Source organism: Microtus oregoni, unplaced genomic scaffold (assembly GCF_018167655.1).
Source record: "Microtus oregoni isolate MIOR12 unplaced genomic scaffold, Mior012 000011F_ref0000422, whole genome shotgun sequence".
NCBI classification, from domain to species: Eukaryota; Metazoa; Chordata; class Mammalia; order Rodentia; family Cricetidae; genus Microtus; species Microtus oregoni.
The window spans coordinates 28,686,857-28,706,575 of record NW_024543070.1 but is presented as its reverse complement, the minus strand read 5'-3'; the positions used below and the strand labels follow the sequence as shown (position 1 = coordinate 28,706,575).

Sequence of the window (19,719 nt, the reverse complement as noted above, 5' to 3'; positions counted from 1 at the left end):
TCACGCCTTTAATCCCAACACTCAGGAGGCAGAAGCAGGTGGATCTTTGTGAGTTCGAGGCCAGCCTTGTCTCCAGGAGTTCCAGAACAACAAGGGTTACACAGAGAAACCCTGTCTGGAACTCCCCTGCCCCCCAAAACTCCCAAACCAGAAAAATCAAAACCAAAACAAACTAACTCAAAACAAGTCCCTCTTGCTTGAGCCTCATGTTTCCCATGTCTTCCCAGTCTCTCCAGATTACTTTGCTAGGTTCAACTAGATAATATCATGTTATCTTTTTTTTTAAATTAGTGATGTTGAAACCTGTTTTTCTTATACACTTCTTGTTCAAATTCTTGTACCCAGGATATTTATACGCCATTATTTAACCTATTACACATGTATGTTAATCCTGTATATGTGTGGTGTATATAACAATTGAGGAACATTGGATTCCCTCTCCAATCCCATGAATGCAGCTTTCTAAAGCAGTAATGATTGTTGATGCTTGAATCTAGTCTGATTCTGGTAATGTACACTCTCTGCCAGTATCTTTTTTTTCTGTTTTTAAAGATTTATTTATTTCTTATGTATATAGTGTTCTGTCTGCATGTGTATCTACAAACCAGAAGAGGGCACCAGATCTCATTACATGATGGTTGTGAGCCACCATGTGGTTGCTGGGAATTGAACTCATGAGCTCTGGAAGAATAGTCAGTGCTCTTAACCTCTGAACCATCTCTCCAGCCCCATCTGTCAGTATCTTTACAGTATCATTCTGCCTGTCTATTTCTCCCATCTTAGTACCAACCACACTTGACCCTGCTGAGCTTCTGAGACCAGATGAGAGCAGATGCATTTGGGGCAGTATGGCCATATATTGGCTGTCTGTTTTCAAATGACTTAGGGTAGCTTAGAGAACAATGACCTCAGAAGGTGGAGACTCACAGAGCAGAGAAATCGATCAGAGCAGTTTGCAGAGGTCCTGGGGACTGTGGATGTGATGGTCCAGTGTTGATGTTCCACCAGGGAAGTTCTTGAAGCATACACTACGGTACTGATAGTGAAGAAGAAAATCTGTGCTATTCGTTTCTAAGAGCCAGACACGTTCCTCATCTAACCAAAGCCCAGAGTCATTAAAATGGATGTGTTTCCTCATCTAACCAAAGCCCATTATTAAAAGTAATATATCTCCTAACAATGAGCGTTCACTTGCACAACCATTCATTTGGTGAGGTGCTGAATTTGCTTCTACCTTCTGTTCACTAGGGATGGAGCCTATAGAGGTGCCGCTTGAGGAAGACAGCAAACGGATGCAGATTTGCCAGAGCAGAGTGTGTGCAGACAGGTGAGGCTCTGGAGCAGGTAACACGCATGGCTCTGTGGACACAGAGGCCAGAGGGAGGACAGAGCTTTGCCTTATACGATACGACAACGACAATCTCCCATTCTGTCTGCCTCACTCCTCCCCAATCACACTGCTTCTTTGTATCCTTTACACCCAACCAGCAGGCTCCATTTCATTCTGTATTTGCTGCTCCCTCTGCCTGTCATGCTCTACCTATGACTCCTAAGGAGAATTTCCTGCCCCACCAGTCTCACTTCCAGCAGGAAAGTTTGGGTTCTAGAGCATCTGCATCCCTTGTGACCTAAATATGACCTACACCTAAGAACATGGAATAACAAACTTTCCAGTCATGAAAATCCTATTAGAAGGTGGGTGGTGGTGGGGGCACATCTTTAATCCCAGCACCTGGGAGGCAGAGGCAGGCGGATCTCTGTGAATTCGAGGCCAAACTGGTCTACGGAGTGAGTTCCAGGACAGCCAGGGCTACACAGAGAAACCCTGTCTCAAAAAACCTAAAAAAAAAGAAAGAAGAAAAAGAAAAACCTGTCTAAGCTAATACCACCCAACCTCTGTCAATAAAATATGCAACCATAGGCAGTTCACTAGAGACTTATGTGTAATAGGCAGGAGCTGGGGAGACAGCTAGGTCAATAAAGTGCTAGCCACTCTATCATGAGGATCAAGCTAGGGGTAATGGAACCCTTGTAACCCCAGCATGGGGAGGAGGAGGAGGCAGGTGACCCCGACATATGCTGGCCAGCCCACCTAGCCAAACTGATGAGTCCCAGGTTCCAGGAGAGACTCTTACAAAAACCATGGGCTGGAGGAGGGCTTAGTGGTTAAGATCATGTGCTGCTCTTCAGAGGACCTGGCTTTGGCTCCCAGCACCCACATGATAGTTTACAAGCATCTGTAACTCCAGTTCCAGGGGCCTGACGTCCTCTTCTGAGGTCAGCAGACACAAGGCATATAGGTGGTGTACATACATGCACACAGGTTCATGTTCATAAAATAAAATAAAATATATATGTGTGTGTGTGTGTGTGTGTGTGTGTGTGTGTGTGTAGTGTGTGTGTTTTTCGAGACAAGGTTTCTCTGTAGCTTTGGAGCCTGTCTTGGAACTCCCTTTGTAGACTAGACTGGCCTCAAACTCACAGAGACTCACCTGTTTCTGCCTCCCAAGTGCTGAGATTAAAGGCATGTGCTATCACTGCCTGAAAATAAATAAATCTTAAAAAGAGACATATAGTTAACAAGTTGAAGTTTTTAAGGAAATAAAGGTGGACAGCTCCCGAGGAAAGTACCCAAGTTTGACCTCTGGCATCCACACTGACACACATATGCACACATATGTGCACCCTTAGAGGCAAGCATGCATCCTACCCACCCATCCCCCACCCCATAACGTCTAGACTATGAATTATCTATTAATTATTGCAAACTTTCTGATGGAAAGAAATACAGATAGCAAACGTGTTTCCTCTGTAACGGCTGTGAATTCAGTCCCCCAACACATCATGGGATTTGCTAAAGTTCCATCCAGAGTGAGCTCAGGTGACTGTATCAGTCTCCTTTTTAGGGCTGTGACCAAATCATTGGGAAGAGCCACAGAGTGGAGCAGGGTTTATTTTGGCTCTTGGTTTGAAGGTTCGGTCCCTTCTGATTGGGAAGGAATGGTGTCAGAAATGTCTGCTGGCAGTGGCAGCCAGAGTTCAAGGGTGCTCAGTCAGAACTTGACAGGTGGAAAGCGAAGAAGAGAGTGTAGCTGTTGCGGTGGTTTTCTCTTATCTGCTTGTTACAGGTAGGGACACCAGCCCCTGGGGTCGACATACTCAGGGTGTGTCTTCCCTCCCTCAGTTGATCGCTGTGGAAGCTCCCTCATGAAAATGGCCTCACAGGCATGCCTAACGCGGCAACTCACTGATGTCCCGGAGTTTTTATCCCAATCAATATGCGTGACAGGCAGGGCTCCCTCTAGGACTTGGAGTACTACACCACTGTGAAAGAAGAGAAAGGCGCTAACACGGTGTTGATGGCCAATTGCTTGTCTCTCTCTTGGCAACTGAAGTGTTGAGCACAGGCGATGTAGTGTTTGTACTGTTTGAGCACTTTTGACAATTTAAATATTCATCCCGGAACATTCATCAGGACAATGACTCTCAGGCAGACATTTTCCCCCACATTACTACACACCAATCTTCTGACAGGAAGAGCTACATTTACATGGGATATGTGCAATTATTTTCATTATTTGTTGTGTGTGTGTGTGTATGCATGTGCCATGGTATGAGGAAAACTTGTGGGAGTTGGTTTTCTTCCTCTACCATGTAGATTCTGGGGATCGACTCAGGTCATCAGGATTGGCAGCGAGTGCCTTAGCCCACCGAGAAGTCTTGCCTGTCTAGAATATGTGCAGTTTTTTTTTTTAACTAGGTCATCAATTTCACTTGGCTGCCGCTGAGATGAACACCATGTTTTGGTTAATAATGCTTTTCAGACATCTGGAGGTTGGAGGCACTTGGGCTCAGAGAGCCATTGTGATGACTGTGATTTTGGTGTGGTCTCTGAAAGCACAGGGGAGGGGGGAGGGAGGACAAGCGCTACAAACTGGTTTCTTGGTCCCTGGTCTTCCTGGAAAAGGAACTAGCTATTTTCTCCCATGAAATTTAAGTTTTTAACAGTATCTGCTTTGTAACCCTAAGATACTGTGATCCCAAGGTAAGATGTGACCTTAAATCTTGTGATATACGGTTTTAAAGGCTCTAAAGTAGTCTAGAGTTTTGCTTTATTTCATGTGCATGAGTGGTCTCCATGAGGGCACCAGAGCCCCTGAACTGAAGCTATAGACAGTTGTGAGGTGTCTTGTGAGCTCTGGGAGCTGAACTCGAATTCTCTGGAAGAGCAGCAAGTGCACCTAACAATCGAGCTGCTTCTTCAGCTCCGGATTCCACAATTTAAAACACAGATCAGCAGGTTTGCTTACACATCAGTACCTTGTGTGAACAGCTTTGAAGGCTGTGAATGAAACACATCAGCCTATGTGATCTGAGTGTCAGAGAAACCGTTCCATCAGCCCTTTGTAAAAACCAGGACATGATTCTGGGTGGAAGACCTTATTATGGCAAAATATCACTCCGGAAATCTCAACCCCTGAGCTTTGTGCTCCCAGGTTTGTATTTAGCACGAAGAAGATCTTCGGGAGTGCCCGCAAAGCTTTGAACAACTCCAAAAGCCCCCCCAACCCCATGAGTTCCACCTCACAGTCGTCTTGGGCCTGGGAGATATCCAGGTAGCTTTCCAAGATGTTTGCTGCTTCCGGCTGTCTGCTAGTAGGGACATTGAAATGTTTTATTTTGTGTTCTTATTTTAATTTGACTGTTTTCTATTTGAATAATCATTCAAAGAATTGCGACAAAAATTTACTGTCTTTGGTTTTTTTTTTTTTTTTTTTGGCCAGGGTAAATACTTATGACTGTGGAGAAAATGTTTCAAGATGGCTGTCAAAGTTTTTTGGCCGTCCATGTCATTTAATCAAGCAAAGTCCTGACTTCCAGCGAAATGCAAGGAAGACACCTGAAAAAGGTATCACATTGGGATGGGGTATTAAAGGGCTGGAGCCCTAGTTATTCTGCATGGGGCATGCTCAGCCCAGAAAGTGGATTCACTGGGCAATGGGCTCCTGTCATCATCTTGTGGCTGTAAGACACACTGCAGAGTTCTAACCTGGGAGTTTTGTGGCCTCCTTTGAGGCTTGGAGCTCAGCTTCATTGCAGTAGGAGACACGGGAGCATAGAACCATAGCTGGCACTTGGAGAAGAAGCAAGCCTGGGTGTAACAACGGTGTGGGCACAGAGGAGAGGAGAGGCCTGCACAATGTGGAGCCCGAGCCGGGTCGTGGCACTTATGCCTGCTTCCAGGATGCCACTCCCGGTGCAAAGCTCCCTGGGTCTAGCTGGCCTTCCACCAGTTTTGTGTTTGGAGAATTTAGGAAAATAATTAAGGTTCATTATTCCCCAGAGTATTCTTACATTTTCACCTAGAGTTGCGAAGGTAGCTTAAACAGCTGCAAAAGATGGTATATGTAGAACGTTTCATTTATTTTTTGTTTTATGTGCTTGCATGTCTGTGTATCATGTGTGTGCAGTGCCCTTAGAGGCCAGAGTGGGAGTCAGATGCCCTGGAAATGGAATTGAAGACAGTTGTTAGCCACTGTGTGAGTTTTGGGACCTGCCCCTGGGCTCTCTGGAAGAACAGCTGAGCATCTCTCCAGTCCTGCCACACATCTTACTTAGTGTTATTTTGAGCTGAAACTTGTACAGGATTTTTTCCACCATGGCCATAGCTAATTCAGTACTGTGATAATCTTCTTAATGCCATAGCTATTTAGATGTCATGAGTATTCATTAAAATATGTGAGTATGTAAACGTATCTGTTTGTGTCTATATGTACGTATATGTATGTATATAGCTCATATACATGTCTTCTTAATGTGTATATGGTATGTGTGTGCATGTGTGTGTGTTTGTGTGTATGTATGGGGTGCGTGCATGGGTATGTGTATAGTGTGTTGTAAATAGTGTGTATGTATGTATGGTGTGTGTTTGTGTGCGCACGCGCACATTTGTATCTTGCTTGAGGCAGAGTTTCTGGCTTACCGCTGCATGATGGACCTTAAGCTCCTAGAGATTCTGGTCTTGCCTCCCATCTCACCTTAGGTGTGTAGGAATCACAAATGCATACCACTATATCTAGCATTGCATGGGTCCTGACGATCTGAACTTCTGTTTTCATGCATGCTTTATTGGCTGAGCCATCGCCCCAGAGACAGGGTTTCTCTGTGTAGCCCTGGCTATTCTAGGACTAGCTCTGTAGATCAGGGATTTGCCTGCCTCTGTCCCCCGGATACTGGGATTAAAGTTGTATCTCCATGCTTGACATTTTAATTCTTTTTTTTTTCCTTTTCAAACTTGGATTTCATCTCTTTTCTTCAGTGGAATCTTGTCTTAGAGTTATTCTATGCATAGAAATCTCTTATTGGCCACCTCACATCTCTATAAAACTAAAAAAGGAATATTAATAGAAACATATGCAAAGACTTTGAAGTTTGCTTAGACCATCTGGGTCTAAGGGTTAGGAAATTTCTAGATTAAGTTCTTATAATTCTAACAGTGTCTAGTCAATCAAAATATCATAAATCTATAATATATTTTGAAAAATAATTATTGAACATAGAGAACAAATCTTAGAACTCTGTTATTGGGTAGCTGGGCTCTCGTTTGGTCCCCACATTTGGGAGTGGCTGTCATTTACAGACAGACCTGGGGTGCTCAGCACCACCCACTTCTGGGAATCTCATCAAGCAAGAAGAGCTGGATCTTGGTTAGCACACTGCCATTCGGGCCTGTCTTCCGAGGTCGGTGAGCGGAGCACAGGGCTCTAATGTGAAATGCCTTTCATGTCTGTCACTTGACAGCTCAATTAGGCCCTGCAGTTCCATAGCCAGTAAAGGCCTGGACTATGCCTGACCTCTGGGAGGATCTTTTGCCCAGGCTGTGGAGCCTCCAGCTGCGGCTCCAGGGTTTGAATGGGACTTTTGTTTGTCATGCAGGAGGTGGTCATCCCCGGGGCAGTGTGCCTTTCCTCTGTGACAGGGGAGCCGGCCCTTTGTAGATGATGACATGGCACCTTCCTTAGGCAGACCAAAGAGGACAGAGCGAGTAGACCACATACTCTGGAGACCACAGTCCCTGCTTGAAGACCCAGCCAGCCCTTTTATCACCAACTTGGATAAAAGTAGAAGAATTTTAGTTTCTTCCTTTTCAGTAGCTTTGAATCTTCTGGTTATTTCTGCATAAGTACAATATGCAAACCTGCTGATTGCCAAAGACTGTCTGTTCTCTGTCTCTCTCTCTCTCTCTCTCTCTCTCTCTCTCTCTCTCTCTCTCTCCCTTTAAGGCCTTTGTGGGGTTGGAGAGATGACTCAGCGGTTAGACATACTGGCTGTAGAGAGGTCAAGGATACCACAAGAAAACCCACAAAATCAACTAACTTGGACTCATAGAGACAGAACTGGCAACCAGGGAGCCTACATGGTCTGACCTAGGCCCTCAGCATATATGTTATGGGTGTGTAGTTTGGTCTTCTTGTGGCACTCCGAACAGTGGGAATGGAGGTGCTGTCTCTGACTCGTTTGCCTGCTTTTGGGACCCTTTTCCTCCTAATGGGTTACCTTGCCCAGCCTTAATATGAGGAGAGGTGCCTGGTCTTATTGCAACTTGATATGCCATGTTTGGTTGATATCCCTGGGAGGCCTGCTTTTTTTTGAAGGGAAAGAGAAGAGGAGTGGATTGAGGTGGGGACTGCGGTTGGTATGAAATATATAATAGAAGAATTTTTAAAAAGGCACTGGCTGCTCTTCCAGAGGACTCAGGTTTGATTTCTAGTGCTCACATCTGCCACTCCAGTCTCAGGTGATCCAATGCCCTCTTCTGGCCTCCATGAATGTGCAGGCACATACCCATATGAATTAACACACACACACACCACATATACACACACACCACATACACACATACATACCCCACATACACACGCACACATACACACACGCACATATGAATATAACTGATGGAAGTTGTAAGCCTGTATACATTGCAAGCCTCTTTGTTTTAACTAGTGCAGGCAGGACTCACTCCAGCACTACACTGTTGCTTCCAAGATTTGTCTCTGAATCTGAGTGTGGTGGCACATGCCTGTAACCTGGGGAGGTAGAGGCAGGAGGATTGGGAACCTGGGGCCGGTCGGACTGTGTAACAAGATTCTGCTGCAAAAACAAAACTCTTGGTCAGAATAAATTCACTTCCACATTTTATTATTATATTCTCTGGATCATTTGAAGCAGAGAGCTAGCATATTCTGGGATGGCTATCCCTGGGATTACAAGCGGGTGCCACTGAGGGAGGCTTTTTACATGAGTGCTGAGCATCAACTTAGGTCCTCATGCATGAACCGCATGACTTTTCTTTGTTCTGTCTTTGGAAAGGTTTGAACCATGCTTAGAACAGTCTCGCTTTCCCCAGTGCTGATGTTTTCCCTTGTGGAAGGCATCTGCCTTTATAAACCACAGGCCTTGAGGATGCGAGGCACCAGCATTGCCTGGAAACCAACCTTTCTTCCCTGCTTCCCTTTCAGGGCAGTCTCCTGGCACTGCCGCCACCCTGTCCCTGGTGAACGAGGCACAGTATCTGCTGGTGAACACATTGAGTGTTCTGGAGCTTCAGCAACAGCTGAATGCCAGGTTAGACCCTTTCTCTGGGGACAGGAGAGACATGTATAACTATTTGCCCTTGGGGGGCCTGGTACCCACCTGGGAAGGAAAGATCTGGGAGTTGGTGAGTCCAGACCCTTCAGTTACAGGTGAGAAATGAGGCCTGGTGAAGTCAGCGAACACTTGGGGAAATTCTCGTTTGTGTGCCTTCCTTCCTCCCTCCCTCCCTTCCTCTATTCTTCCTTTCCTTCCTTCTTTCATTCCTCCCTCTGTCCATCCATCCATCCCTACCTTTCTAAATTGAGTGTGTGTGTGTACACACGTGTGCATATTAGTACAAGGGTATACATGTATTCAACTGGGTGTGGAGGGTAGAGATCACTCTTAGGCTGCTTTCTCAGTCACTCTCCACCTTGCTCACAGGTTGATTAGGCCAGGCCAGCCAACTACCAAGTCCCAGAGATCCCCCTGTCTCTTCCTCTCCAGCACTGAGATTACAAGTGGGGGCTGCCAAGCAAGACTTTCTATGTGTGTGTGTGCCTGCCAGGGATCAACTCAGATGCACAGCATTTGACCAGCTAAGCCATTTTCTCAGCCCCAGTCCCTGTTAATAATTCTGAGAGCTCTCATTTACTGCCTGTGCTGATCAGCCTACCGTTGCCGTAGCAAAGGTTGGGACAACCAACTTGTCAAGAGAATGTGTGTCTTCTGGGGTGTCAGTCATGTTGGCGGCCCTGTGGCTTGGGCCCTATTGTGGCAAATCTCAGCAGGAGGACATGGTGAGAGAATGGAGAAGAGCTGGGGACACCCACGGTTCCGTTTGAGGACACGTCTCCAGTGACCCAAACACCTCCCAGTTTGGGTCTCTTAAAGCTTTCACCATTTCTGGTGGGACAATGATGGGGATCCAGCTTCCACTGTGGGCTTTGGAGGATATTTAAGGTCAAGACTATAGCATCTGCATGGCCTCTCTCTTGATACTCTCATGAAACACGGAGAACCCCCAGCTCTGGTTTTAATTATTCTATTTCTACACCTTGTTTTAATTTGTTACCAGCTCGACCTGATTTCATCGCCCATCTTCCTCTTGCCCCTGTCTCTTAGGATTCCCGCCCTACTTCACACAGGAGTGATTATAAAAGCATTCTGAGTGTGATCACAAGCAGGTTTTTGTTTGTAAGATACACCTTCAGACACAATGTCCCTGGCGGCTCACTCCCCCCAGTGTTCCCCCGAGGGCTCAGATACTTTTAGGATACCATCCCAACTCTTGGGATTCTCCCTTAGAGGAAACGCAGGCCTGGTAGCCAGGGAAAGTCATCCAGCTGTCTGTCAGGCCTCGGTGGAATCAGGCTTCTCATTCGTAGTCCTCAGGCCAGGGAGGTAGGTGTGTACTCCCGGCACATCATGGAACGTGTGGTCTTGTGCACACATGTTCACACCTTGAACACCTACACGTACAGCTGAAAGGGGCCATGGGACTCTCCTTGACCTTCCCTCAAGATTGGCTATTGGAGTTTCTAGTCTTTTGAGAGAATACACAATAGGGTTCCTTGGCCATGGACCAAGTTTCCTCAGGTGCAGAATTATGACTTAGCTTTAGCTTTTCTGGTGTTCTGAATTTTCTCAGAACCAGGGAACCCTTCTTTCAGACATCCAGAACAGGAGAGAGCCGGTCCTTAATGTGGAAGGTTAGAAGACAGGCTTGCTGTGGCCCTAGTTCCTATCAGCAGGGCATATGCTTCCCACCAGCTGGAGTAGAGCAAGGCTGGCTGGCCCCGAAGGATGTCATAGGTCAGAGACTGAGCCAGGCCTCAGTGTTTCTCAGTGTATGTATGCAGATTGATCCTCCATTTGAATGGTAACACAATAGCTTTCAGAGAAGAAACCTCCCCTTCCACAAAGCCCAAAGGAGTTTGTACCAACTTTGAAAGTAAATCCAACTGTAGTCCTCTCCGGTGCTGGAGCTACTCACAGCTTGCAGTGAAGCTAGGCTTAGATCTCCCGGTCCCAGGCTCCATATGCGACCCCTGCCATTCAGAAGGGATGTCACAATTCTTTCACGCCAACCCCACAGCCTTTCAGCTCTATCCCCAGAGCACATTCTACCATGTTCAGTGACTGTCTCCTGCTACGTCCCAGCATATTCCAATTTAGAAATTCTAGGAATTTGTTGAAGTATACAAAGTGCAGAAAAACCCCAAGCCCACAGCACAGAGAAGTTTACAGATGCGTGCACCCCGAGTGACCCCTAGATCAGGTAGGGACCACACCCGACTGAAGCCATCCTTATTTAGATTTCTTTCACTGTAGACAGTCTTGCTCATCCTTTGATTTAACACAGTGTGTGCTCCTGTGTCGGAGAAGTCCTAAGAACTGTCTTCAGTGTATTCCTCTGAATGGACTGGGTGTATGGGAACCCAGAAGGTCATTTTGTAGATGCTCATGGCAATAAACAAAACTTTCAATCAGGAATGATATGAGTTGGCCTGGTGGTATGATGGAGGAAGGTCATTGGTTAAATAAAAAGAAACTGCTTGGCTCTCATTGGTTAGAAGATAGGTGGGAGGTGTAAACAGAACAGAACGCTGGGAGGAAGAGGAAGTGAGCTCAGACTCCACAGCTCTCCTCTCAGGAGCAAACGCCTGAGAGAGATGCCATGCCCCGCTCCCGGGCAGACACACGCCATGAAGCTCCGACCCAGGATGGACTAGGCTAGAACCTTTCCCGGTAAGACCAGTGCTCACAGATTATTAGAGATGGGTTGATCGGGATGTGAGAATTAGCCTGTAAGGGCTAGAGCTTAAAGGGCCAAGCAGTGTTTAAATGAATACAGTTTGTGTGTTGTTATTTCGGGGCATAAGCTAGCCGAGCAGGCGGCTGGGGTGCCAGGGACGCAGCCCCGCCGCCTCCAATTACTACAGTGGTATAGGCTAAAATCATGGTACTTGGGATGCCAAGGCATAGTGGAGGCCAAACTGGGTAACAGAGGGAGATCCTGTCTCATTAAACAAAGGATATTTTCCTCTATGATCTTTTATATTTTTTTTCTTATGTTCTGGCCTGTGTTAGAGAGTGTGGTCTCTGTGCTAAGAAGATCTTTGTCTGTCTATGTCTTGTCCCATGTTATAGAACTGGTGTTTTCTGGAGGCTTAACTTTTATTCTGTTCATCGGGTTTCTTCAGCTAAACTTGTCTTCCATTTGCTTCCTATGGGCTTCTCCCTGGGGGTGGGACCATATCCTAGGGAAGGGCTGTGGATGTGTCTAACAGATAACAGATGGGTGTGTCTTGCTTTTACACTCATGAGAGAAGTTTTTTGTGACCATTTAGGCCTCAGGCATAGTAAGAGCTGGAGCGTGAAGTGTGTAGAACTGTCACAACAGTGTGGGCACCCGGCATCTCCCTCCGCTTACCCTTCTTGGTCTGTTTTTACAGTGACGAGCATAGAAAAGAGGTGCCATTCTCAGTGAAAGATCTCGTCTCCCGCTTCCGTGCCAACATCATCACCAAGGGAGCAAGGGCCTTTGAAGAAGAGCAATGGGATGAGGTTTCCGTTGGCTCCTTGCGTTTCCAGGTAAGTTTTAGGAGGTGGTTCTCCTTCCTCGAAGGTTGCAGTGACTGTTGATCTCAACTCCAGAGCTGGATGGTGGCAGGTACCCCTCTCTCCACTTAACCATCTTCTGTGTGTCGTGTTTGGGCTTAAGTCTGTTTTCTGGGAATGTTGTGTCCTCTTTAAAGATGCTGGGCTTCCCAGTGCCGTAGAGCTTGTAGGGGGGACCCAGAAGCTTAGTGACCCCTTAATGCTTTCTGTTGCTGTTGCCTCTCCCTTCCCTTCCTCTCTCTGTTATCTCCTCTCTCTCCTCATCACCCTCCTTTCCTTTCTTAGTCTACTTTTTCTCCCCTCTCCTTCCTTCTCCTTCCTCCTCTTTTCCTTCCCCTTTCTACGCTCCCCTTCTCTCTTCCTTCCTCCCCCCTCTCCTCTCCCGCCTCACCCCCACTCCCTCCCATTTCTTTTCCCTTCTGGCTTCTGCCCTTAATGGCAGCTGGGGAAGAGATTATAGTTAGAGGCAGACCCATTGTCATCTGCTCTCAGCTCCCAAGCCTTTGCAGGAGTCTTAAATGCATGAGAGATGGAAGGGAAACCGCGTCCTGCATCTTCATCCTCACATGACTGACAAACTCATGAGCTCTGCCTCTGAGCCCGCTCATCTCTCTGCCTGTAAGCTTGGCCTTCCCTCCAATCTCCTGCCTCAGGCCTTTGCCCTGTTGCCCCTTCTACTTGTTGTATTGCAACTGAACATTGGCTTAGAGGTCACCTCAGCAATATGATTCTCCTCAGCATGCTGCCTGCAACACCTGAGCGACCAGGGTGTAGATCATGTCTGCTTTTTTCCCAAAAAAGGGACCTAAAGCATCCTGGTGGAGTCAGTGTCCAGTGAGCCATTGTTGGGAATTCAGACAGGAGCGACAAGGGCTAGCTGGGGGCTGCAGAGGATGGCTCACTGGTGGGCAATGCGCTCAGCTCTTCAGTGGGTACGAATTGATCCTACTAATTGCAGGGGGTGTAACCGGACTGTCTCACGACTACCTGTGTCTCCAGGCTTGTGCTTCAATGCAACACCAGTCCGACACCCAGAAAAACAGTAAAAAGATCGCCATCACCATCAGTGGACCTCAGGCCTGGGGTGGGGGATACACAAAAGGCCTGGTGATCCTTCTTACCCATGAACTCTGGAAGTTCCTACTGAGCAGTTACCAACTCGAAAGCCATTCTCCTTTCTTTCCTGTAAGCCTGGTTCTGGCAGTGTCTCTCCTGTCATTGTCCTGTCTGCTGGCCTCCTCTTCTATTCCTTTTCTCCATCACTGAATCTCTGCTGTTTTAGAAACATCTGCTCTGACTCAGTCTGCTGGGCACCAAGGTAGGTGCTAAATATACCTCGTGGGATATTTGTAGAGAGGGAGGGAGGACCAGAGGGAGGAAGGAGGAACGAGGGAGGGATAAGTAAACTGTGCCAGGGCTCACTATCAGAAGCCCACCTGACAAGAGCAGCATCCGTGTCTCCCCCGGGGCCTGGGGGCCACACATAGAAAAGGTGTGAAGAACCTTCCTGAGTGATATCTCAGCATGCTTTGCCTTCTATAGTCAACATTTCTAATGTATGGAAACAAACTGAAATTAAACTATGCATGCTCTTTGGCCCAGTGATTTCATTCTGAAGAAAGCTATTGCATAGAAAAGCCGGTGCACTGGCTGGGGAGGTAGCTCAGTGGTAGAGAGCACTAGCCCAATGTGAGCAAAACCCTAGGTTCAGTTCCCCAGTGGGGCAAAACCACCACTGTTAACAGCAACCCTGAGTCAAGCGTGCAAAGAGGTGTGGTCAGGTTACTTACTAAAGTATGATTATATCGTAAAAAAAATTAGGGAACATCCTGACTATGCTTGTACAGAGCTATTAACAAGGCTAAATAAATTATGCCACATCTGTACAGTGTAGTCAGTAAACAGAAAATTTACAAGACACAGTTAATTCTGTGCCTTTCAAAAATAAAGACACGTCTGTGGATGGCAGTGGGTGCTACGGCAGTTGCTAAGGGACTGGTGCATCTCTTTGAGAAAGCAGCTTTTAACTGGATGTCACTAAGCCATCACTACTTTATACACGTTAGCTCAACCTCACTCAGAGAAACCGATCAGTTTGGATGCTCACCTTCCGGAGACCTGGATAGAGGTGGGCGGTCCTTGGGCTTCCCACAGGTCAGGGAACCCTTATTGCTCTTCGAGCAGAAGAGGGAGGGGGACTTGATCGGGGGAGGGGGAGGGAAATGGGAAGCGGTTGCGGGGAGGAGGCAGAAATCCTAAATAAATAAATAATAAATAAATAAATATATAAATAAATAAATAAAAAAATTCCAAATAGGGACTCGAGTGATAGCTTAAGTGTTGCAGTGAGGGCCCACTTGTTCATCCTGGCCACCTGCTGACTTAGCCCTGAAATAACCACACAGAAATTGTATTAATTAAATCACAGCTTGGCCCATTAGCTCTAACTTCTTACTGGCTAACTTCTATATTAATTCAACCCATTTCTATTAATCTGTATATCACCACATGACAGCGGCTTACTGACAAAGATTCAGCATGTCTGACTCTGGCGGTTCCATGGCGGCTCTCTCCTACTCTGCTTCTCTTCCTCCCAGCATTCAGTTCTGTCTTCCCCGCTTACCTAAGTTCTGCCCTATCAACTAGGCCAAGGCAGTTTCTTTATTCATTAACCAATGAAAGCAACACACAAACAGAAGGACCTCCTACACCGCTTAAGTAGTTAAGAGCACTGACTGCCCTCTCAGATGGCTCAGGTTTGGTTCCCATCTTAAAAAAAAAAGAATAAATCCAAGTAGGTGACTCGTATGCATCAAGACCGTCACTAAAAATTATCGAGACCATACTGGCTGTTTTTCTTGTGACTGAATACCTGATAAGAAGCAGCTTGGGGGAGGAAAGGTTTATTTGGGCTCATGGCTTCAGGGTAGCTACAGTCCTCCATGGAGGGAAGGCGCTGGGCGGGGGGATGGGAATGGCTCTCAGATGTGGTGCAACAGTGAGGGTGCTTGCTCATATCTGGGCCAATCAAGAAACAGTGAACAAAAAGCTAGGGCCAGCTCTAGGCCCTGCCCCCAAGTGACTACTTCCTGAGAGCAGCTCCACATTGTAAAGAGACCACAATGTGCCAAAATAGTACCCCAGGTGAGGGATTTTACATTCATAGCACAACAGAGGCTGAGTCATTAGGAACTGTTTCATGGCTTCAAAGAGCTAAGAACATCAACTCAGACAGACCAAGCTTTCGCCCTGAGAACTGTGAAGTGTGAGGAGGAGGAGGAAGAGGAAGTTCTTCCTGTATTGACATGGAAGGGGACCCAGGTGGCTTCTCAGATGTCAGTGTGTCAAAGTGGCAGAGGCAGGGTTGGGTGTAGAACTTAGTTTGGGGTGATCATCAGCCATGTAGCAGCCCTTGTCTCTGAGAATGGGGAGGTTGGATGGGTTCCTTTTCTGATTGCTGTAGTCACTGAAAAAGCAACTCAAGCAAGGAAGACTTAATTTCAGCTCACAGCTTGAGGGTGCAGTCTGTCATGGTGAGAAAGACGGCAACAGGAGTGAGGCAGCTGGTCATGCAGAGTCCACAGGCAGGAAGTGGAGAGTGTGTATGCTGGAGATCAGCGGTGGCTTTTGTTCAGTCTGGGACCACAGCCCATGGGATGGTGATGACTACATTTAGGGTGGGTCAGCACACACCCACTAGCCCAATCTAGAAAGTCTCTCACAGAAGAGTGTGCAGGAGAGTCTCTCAGAGGAGCCTAGATCTCCCCAAGCTGCTGTCTGTTTACCACAGGGGAGATGAAGACTGTGACTTTCCCCTTTTTGACTCTGCACGGGCTTGTATTTTGGCTTGTTTCTCAACAGGCATTTATGACAGTAAATGCTTTTTAAAGATACATATTAAAAGAAAACTAAGGAAGGCTTAAAAAGGAACTGTGTATGGATGCATATGTATTTATAAAAGAATATCTGGCAAATGTCTCCTGCCACCTGAGAAACTTTTCTGAGGATCTTTTCAACAAAATGATGAGATTTTGATGCAAAGTGTTGTCTGTGAGGAGAAGCTGTCTGGACCTGGGTCTGGTGGCTGCTGTTGGTCCCTGGCATCCCTCTGCCAGCTCTTGGGAGACACTGTTTTCCAGGGTAGCTGAGAGTGTCTCCATATGAGCTGAACTGGCCCCTGTCTCAGGATCCCCATCCCCAGCAGTGGGTGCTCCCACTTGAGCATGAAGGTGTGCGGGGCTTGGGCTTGGCGTCCCTCTAGTAGTGTCTGGACTCCCGGACATATCCAGATAAGCTGCTGGATGAGGAAATGTATCTTAACTGATGTTGTGAGCACCTGCTATTCTTTCCAGCACCCTCTACCACTCACAGGGCCTGGGAACGTGGAGCTCCGAACCACACGGACACCATTTCCCAGCAGATGGATGCCCATCAGCTAGAGTGCAGACTATAGCACAGGCCAGGGCTCAGCTGCATCAGCGAGTGCTTCTAACCTCGGCGAACCATACTGACCCACGAATAAGCAGAGGCACAAGCAGCCATGGGGAAAACCCAGTCACTGACACAGTGATCCTAGCTGTTCAGGTAGCTAAAGCAAGAGGATCTCTTGAGTTCAGTTCATGTACTGAGATTCTGTCTTTTTAAAAAAGCCCTTTTGCATCTTGCATGTGTAGTAAAAGAGCAATCTCATCACTGCCAAGATGTAAACTTGCTGTTAATATTGATGTCTTTCCCCTCTTGTTATGAAAGTGGTAAAGGCTCTGGCCAATGACTGCTGAGTCCTCTCATACCATATGACCTATGCCAAGCAGCTGGAGGGGATTTTATTTATTTTTGTATTGGGTATGTAGGCGTGTGTATCTGTAGACACATAGAAAATACACATAGACTTTGCTTGCTTCTTCAATTACAGAATACGAGTACCCCCCACCCCCGTTCTATTTCAAGGCCTTTATGATTTTTTTTTTAAAAAAAGTCTTATGTAGCTCAGGCAAACGTTGTCATGCTGAAGATAAACTTGAATTTCCGATCTTCTGCCTCCACCTTCTGAATGCTGGGATTACAGGCGTGGATTGTCACACCTGTTTTATGCAGGGCTGGGGTTGGAACCCAGGGCTTCATGCATGTGGGCAAGCACCTAGCTCATAGAGTCACGCCCCCAGCTTCTTGTAAATTAATTTTAATTCTTGTGGTAAGCATCACATAGATGTGTTATCTTCAGTACCGTGTGATGTCTAAGATACAAGTTTTCCACACTGTCAGCATTATGTGGACAAATCCCTGCTTGTGATTCTGTGCTTATACTTCTACTTCCTTTGTAGGTTAAATCTCTGTGTGCATAGTTGGTGCCCTGAGCTTGGGTCAGTGGTGGTTTCTGTTTGTCTTTGCAGTTCTGAGTGTTTTCCGTCCTTCAGATTCCTCCCACCTCTAGGAACCATCAAGATTGTCTTTTGCTCCTTTCTGTGTCCGCTGTTCTTGTGCCTTTTAGCCTGCAACCTCAGATGGTCCATTCCCAGGAAATGCTGCAAAGAGGGGCTGCGTTTGTGCTCAGAGGTTGGTCGTATGTTTGTGATTCCACCATGCAAAGCGTGATGGCCTCATTGCATTTCCCTTCTCCCCTGCCAGGTCCTGGGGCCTTGTCACAGGTGTCAAATGATATGTATTGACCAGCAAACAGGGCAGCGGAACCAAGATGTTTTCCAGAAGCTTTCTGAGAGTCGGGGGAGAAAGGTTGGTATGCATGCCCAACTTGGAAACCCCATTTTAAGATCTTGGCATGCCATTGGCACATAATTATTCTGACAGGAGTGCTGAGTAGTTTTCAGCAGTGGAGGGTTTGCTGCTGTACCCTCCCAATGCTCTAGTCAACGTCCCTAGCTTGTTCCTGGTTCCCTGTTGTTTTCCTTGCCATCCAATGTCTCATCCTGTGTTGGTTGCTGTTTTATTATAAGCATTTTAATGTTCTTAAATCTTATTGAATGTAGAAGGAATATAAAAATAACAAGGCTGGGGATGTGGCTCAGTGGTAGAGAGATCACTCACCTAGCACACACCGGAATCTGGCTTCCATCCCTACCACCACATGAAAACATTAATCCTACTATCCTGATAACTATTTTGTTCACCACAGAGATCTCATTAGAAGGTCAGATGGCTCCGTGGGTAGAGGATCTCCTGAGAGGGCTCGGTGAAGTTCATGATACCTAGCCCAGCAGTTCATCTTCTTGGGGATAAAAGACTCAGGGTTGCGGTTGTAGAGTCTTGATTATAAAAGCTGAGTGTCTGATATACTGATTCACTAGAAACATTTATGCTTAGCTTTGTATCTTCTGTTAGGACTTTGTGAAGAGTTCCAGCCATTAAAGCATTCTTGAAGCAGGGTATGGTGATAACTCCTAGATCCCTAAAGGAGCTCAAGGACATCCATGGTTACATAGAGAGTTTGTAGTTGCCCTAGATTACAGGGAGGCCCTGTCTCAAATAAATAATAAATTTATAGGCTGGGGAGATAGCTCAACCTGTAGAGTGCATGCCTTGCAAGCTGAAGAGCTATCTCTCTCTCTCTCTCTCTCTCTCTCTCTCTCTCTCTCTCTCTCTCACACACACACACACACACACACACACACACACACACACACGAGCTGAACTGGACACTTTGATACATGCTTGTAATCCCAGACTGGGAAGGTAGAAACTCCAGGGGCTCTTCAGCCAGCCTGTCCTGCCTGGTGAGTAACAGACTATGAGAGACCCCGTCTCAATAAGCGTTGTGGATGGCACCTGAGAAACAGCAGCCAGGGTTGTCCTCTGGCCTCCATATGCACACATGTGCACCTCTACACACATGAGCATGCCTCTGCATTCCGGAACGCTGGGATTAAAAGCAAGCTGCAAATGATTTTTATCAACTTTCAAAATAATATGGCTTGTCTTGTGACTATCGCCTCTCTCACAGGTGAACTTTGGTGTGTACCTGATGCATGCATCCTTGGATTTATCCTCTCCCTGTTTCCTGTCGGTGGGATCTGAGGTGCTGCCCGTGTTGAAAGAGCATGGAGTGTCCTGACTCACCTGCTTCCCAGAAATACCCCGGGCGTTATCGTCTAACATTTCTTTCCCAGAGAGCATTAAAGTTTCTCTTCACATTGTTGTCTACGTTATTGAGACCTGTGACTTGATCCAGTAGAACTTAGTCTTAGAATGAGTACCGCTCATTGCCTTTGGAGACCCAACCCACTCTTAACCCGTGCCCCCTGACCTCTGCTCATGCGCACTGACCAGGCTTATCAGGGCTGCAGATAAGGCTTATCAGGGCTGCCCACACCTAAAAAGACATCCTCACATCTCACGTTTAAACATTGAGCAGTTGCAGACAATGAAATTTTTTCTTTTTTTTTCTTTTTTTTGTTTTTCGAGACAGGGTTTCTCTGTGGTTTTGGAGCCTGTCCTGGAACTAGCTCTTGTAGACCAGGCTGGTCTCGAACTCACAGAGATCCGCTTGCCTCTGCCTCCCGAGTGCTG

The 19,719-nt window shown here is 46.7% G+C and overlaps 1 protein-coding gene across 5 annotated transcripts in view; it reads left to right on the top strand.

The window, feature by feature from the left end:
• The window catches only part of LOC121453495 (molybdenum cofactor sulfurase-like), a 46,903-nt gene extending 27,560 nt beyond the window's left edge, over positions 1-19,343 (top strand). For 3 of the 5 annotated variants that reach the window (XM_041660313.1, XM_041660314.1, XM_041660312.1), the window contains 6 exons: positions 1,249-1,327; positions 4,785-4,909; positions 8,520-8,625; positions 12,033-12,171; positions 17,824-17,928; positions 19,154-19,343. In XM_041660313.1, coding sequence (XP_041516247.1) covers positions 1,249-1,327; positions 4,785-4,909; positions 8,520-8,625; positions 12,033-12,171; positions 17,824-17,928; positions 19,154-19,264 — 665 coding nt within the window. In that variant the 3' untranslated portion in view covers positions 19,265-19,343. Of the gene's footprint in view, positions 1-1,248; positions 1,328-4,784; positions 4,910-5,471; positions 5,709-8,519; positions 8,626-12,032; positions 12,172-17,823; positions 17,929-19,153 lie in introns of those variants that run through there. The other 2 variants (XR_005975017.1, XM_041660315.1) reach the window with 2 other exon arrangements.
• Positions 19,344-19,719: the final 376 nt, after the last annotated feature.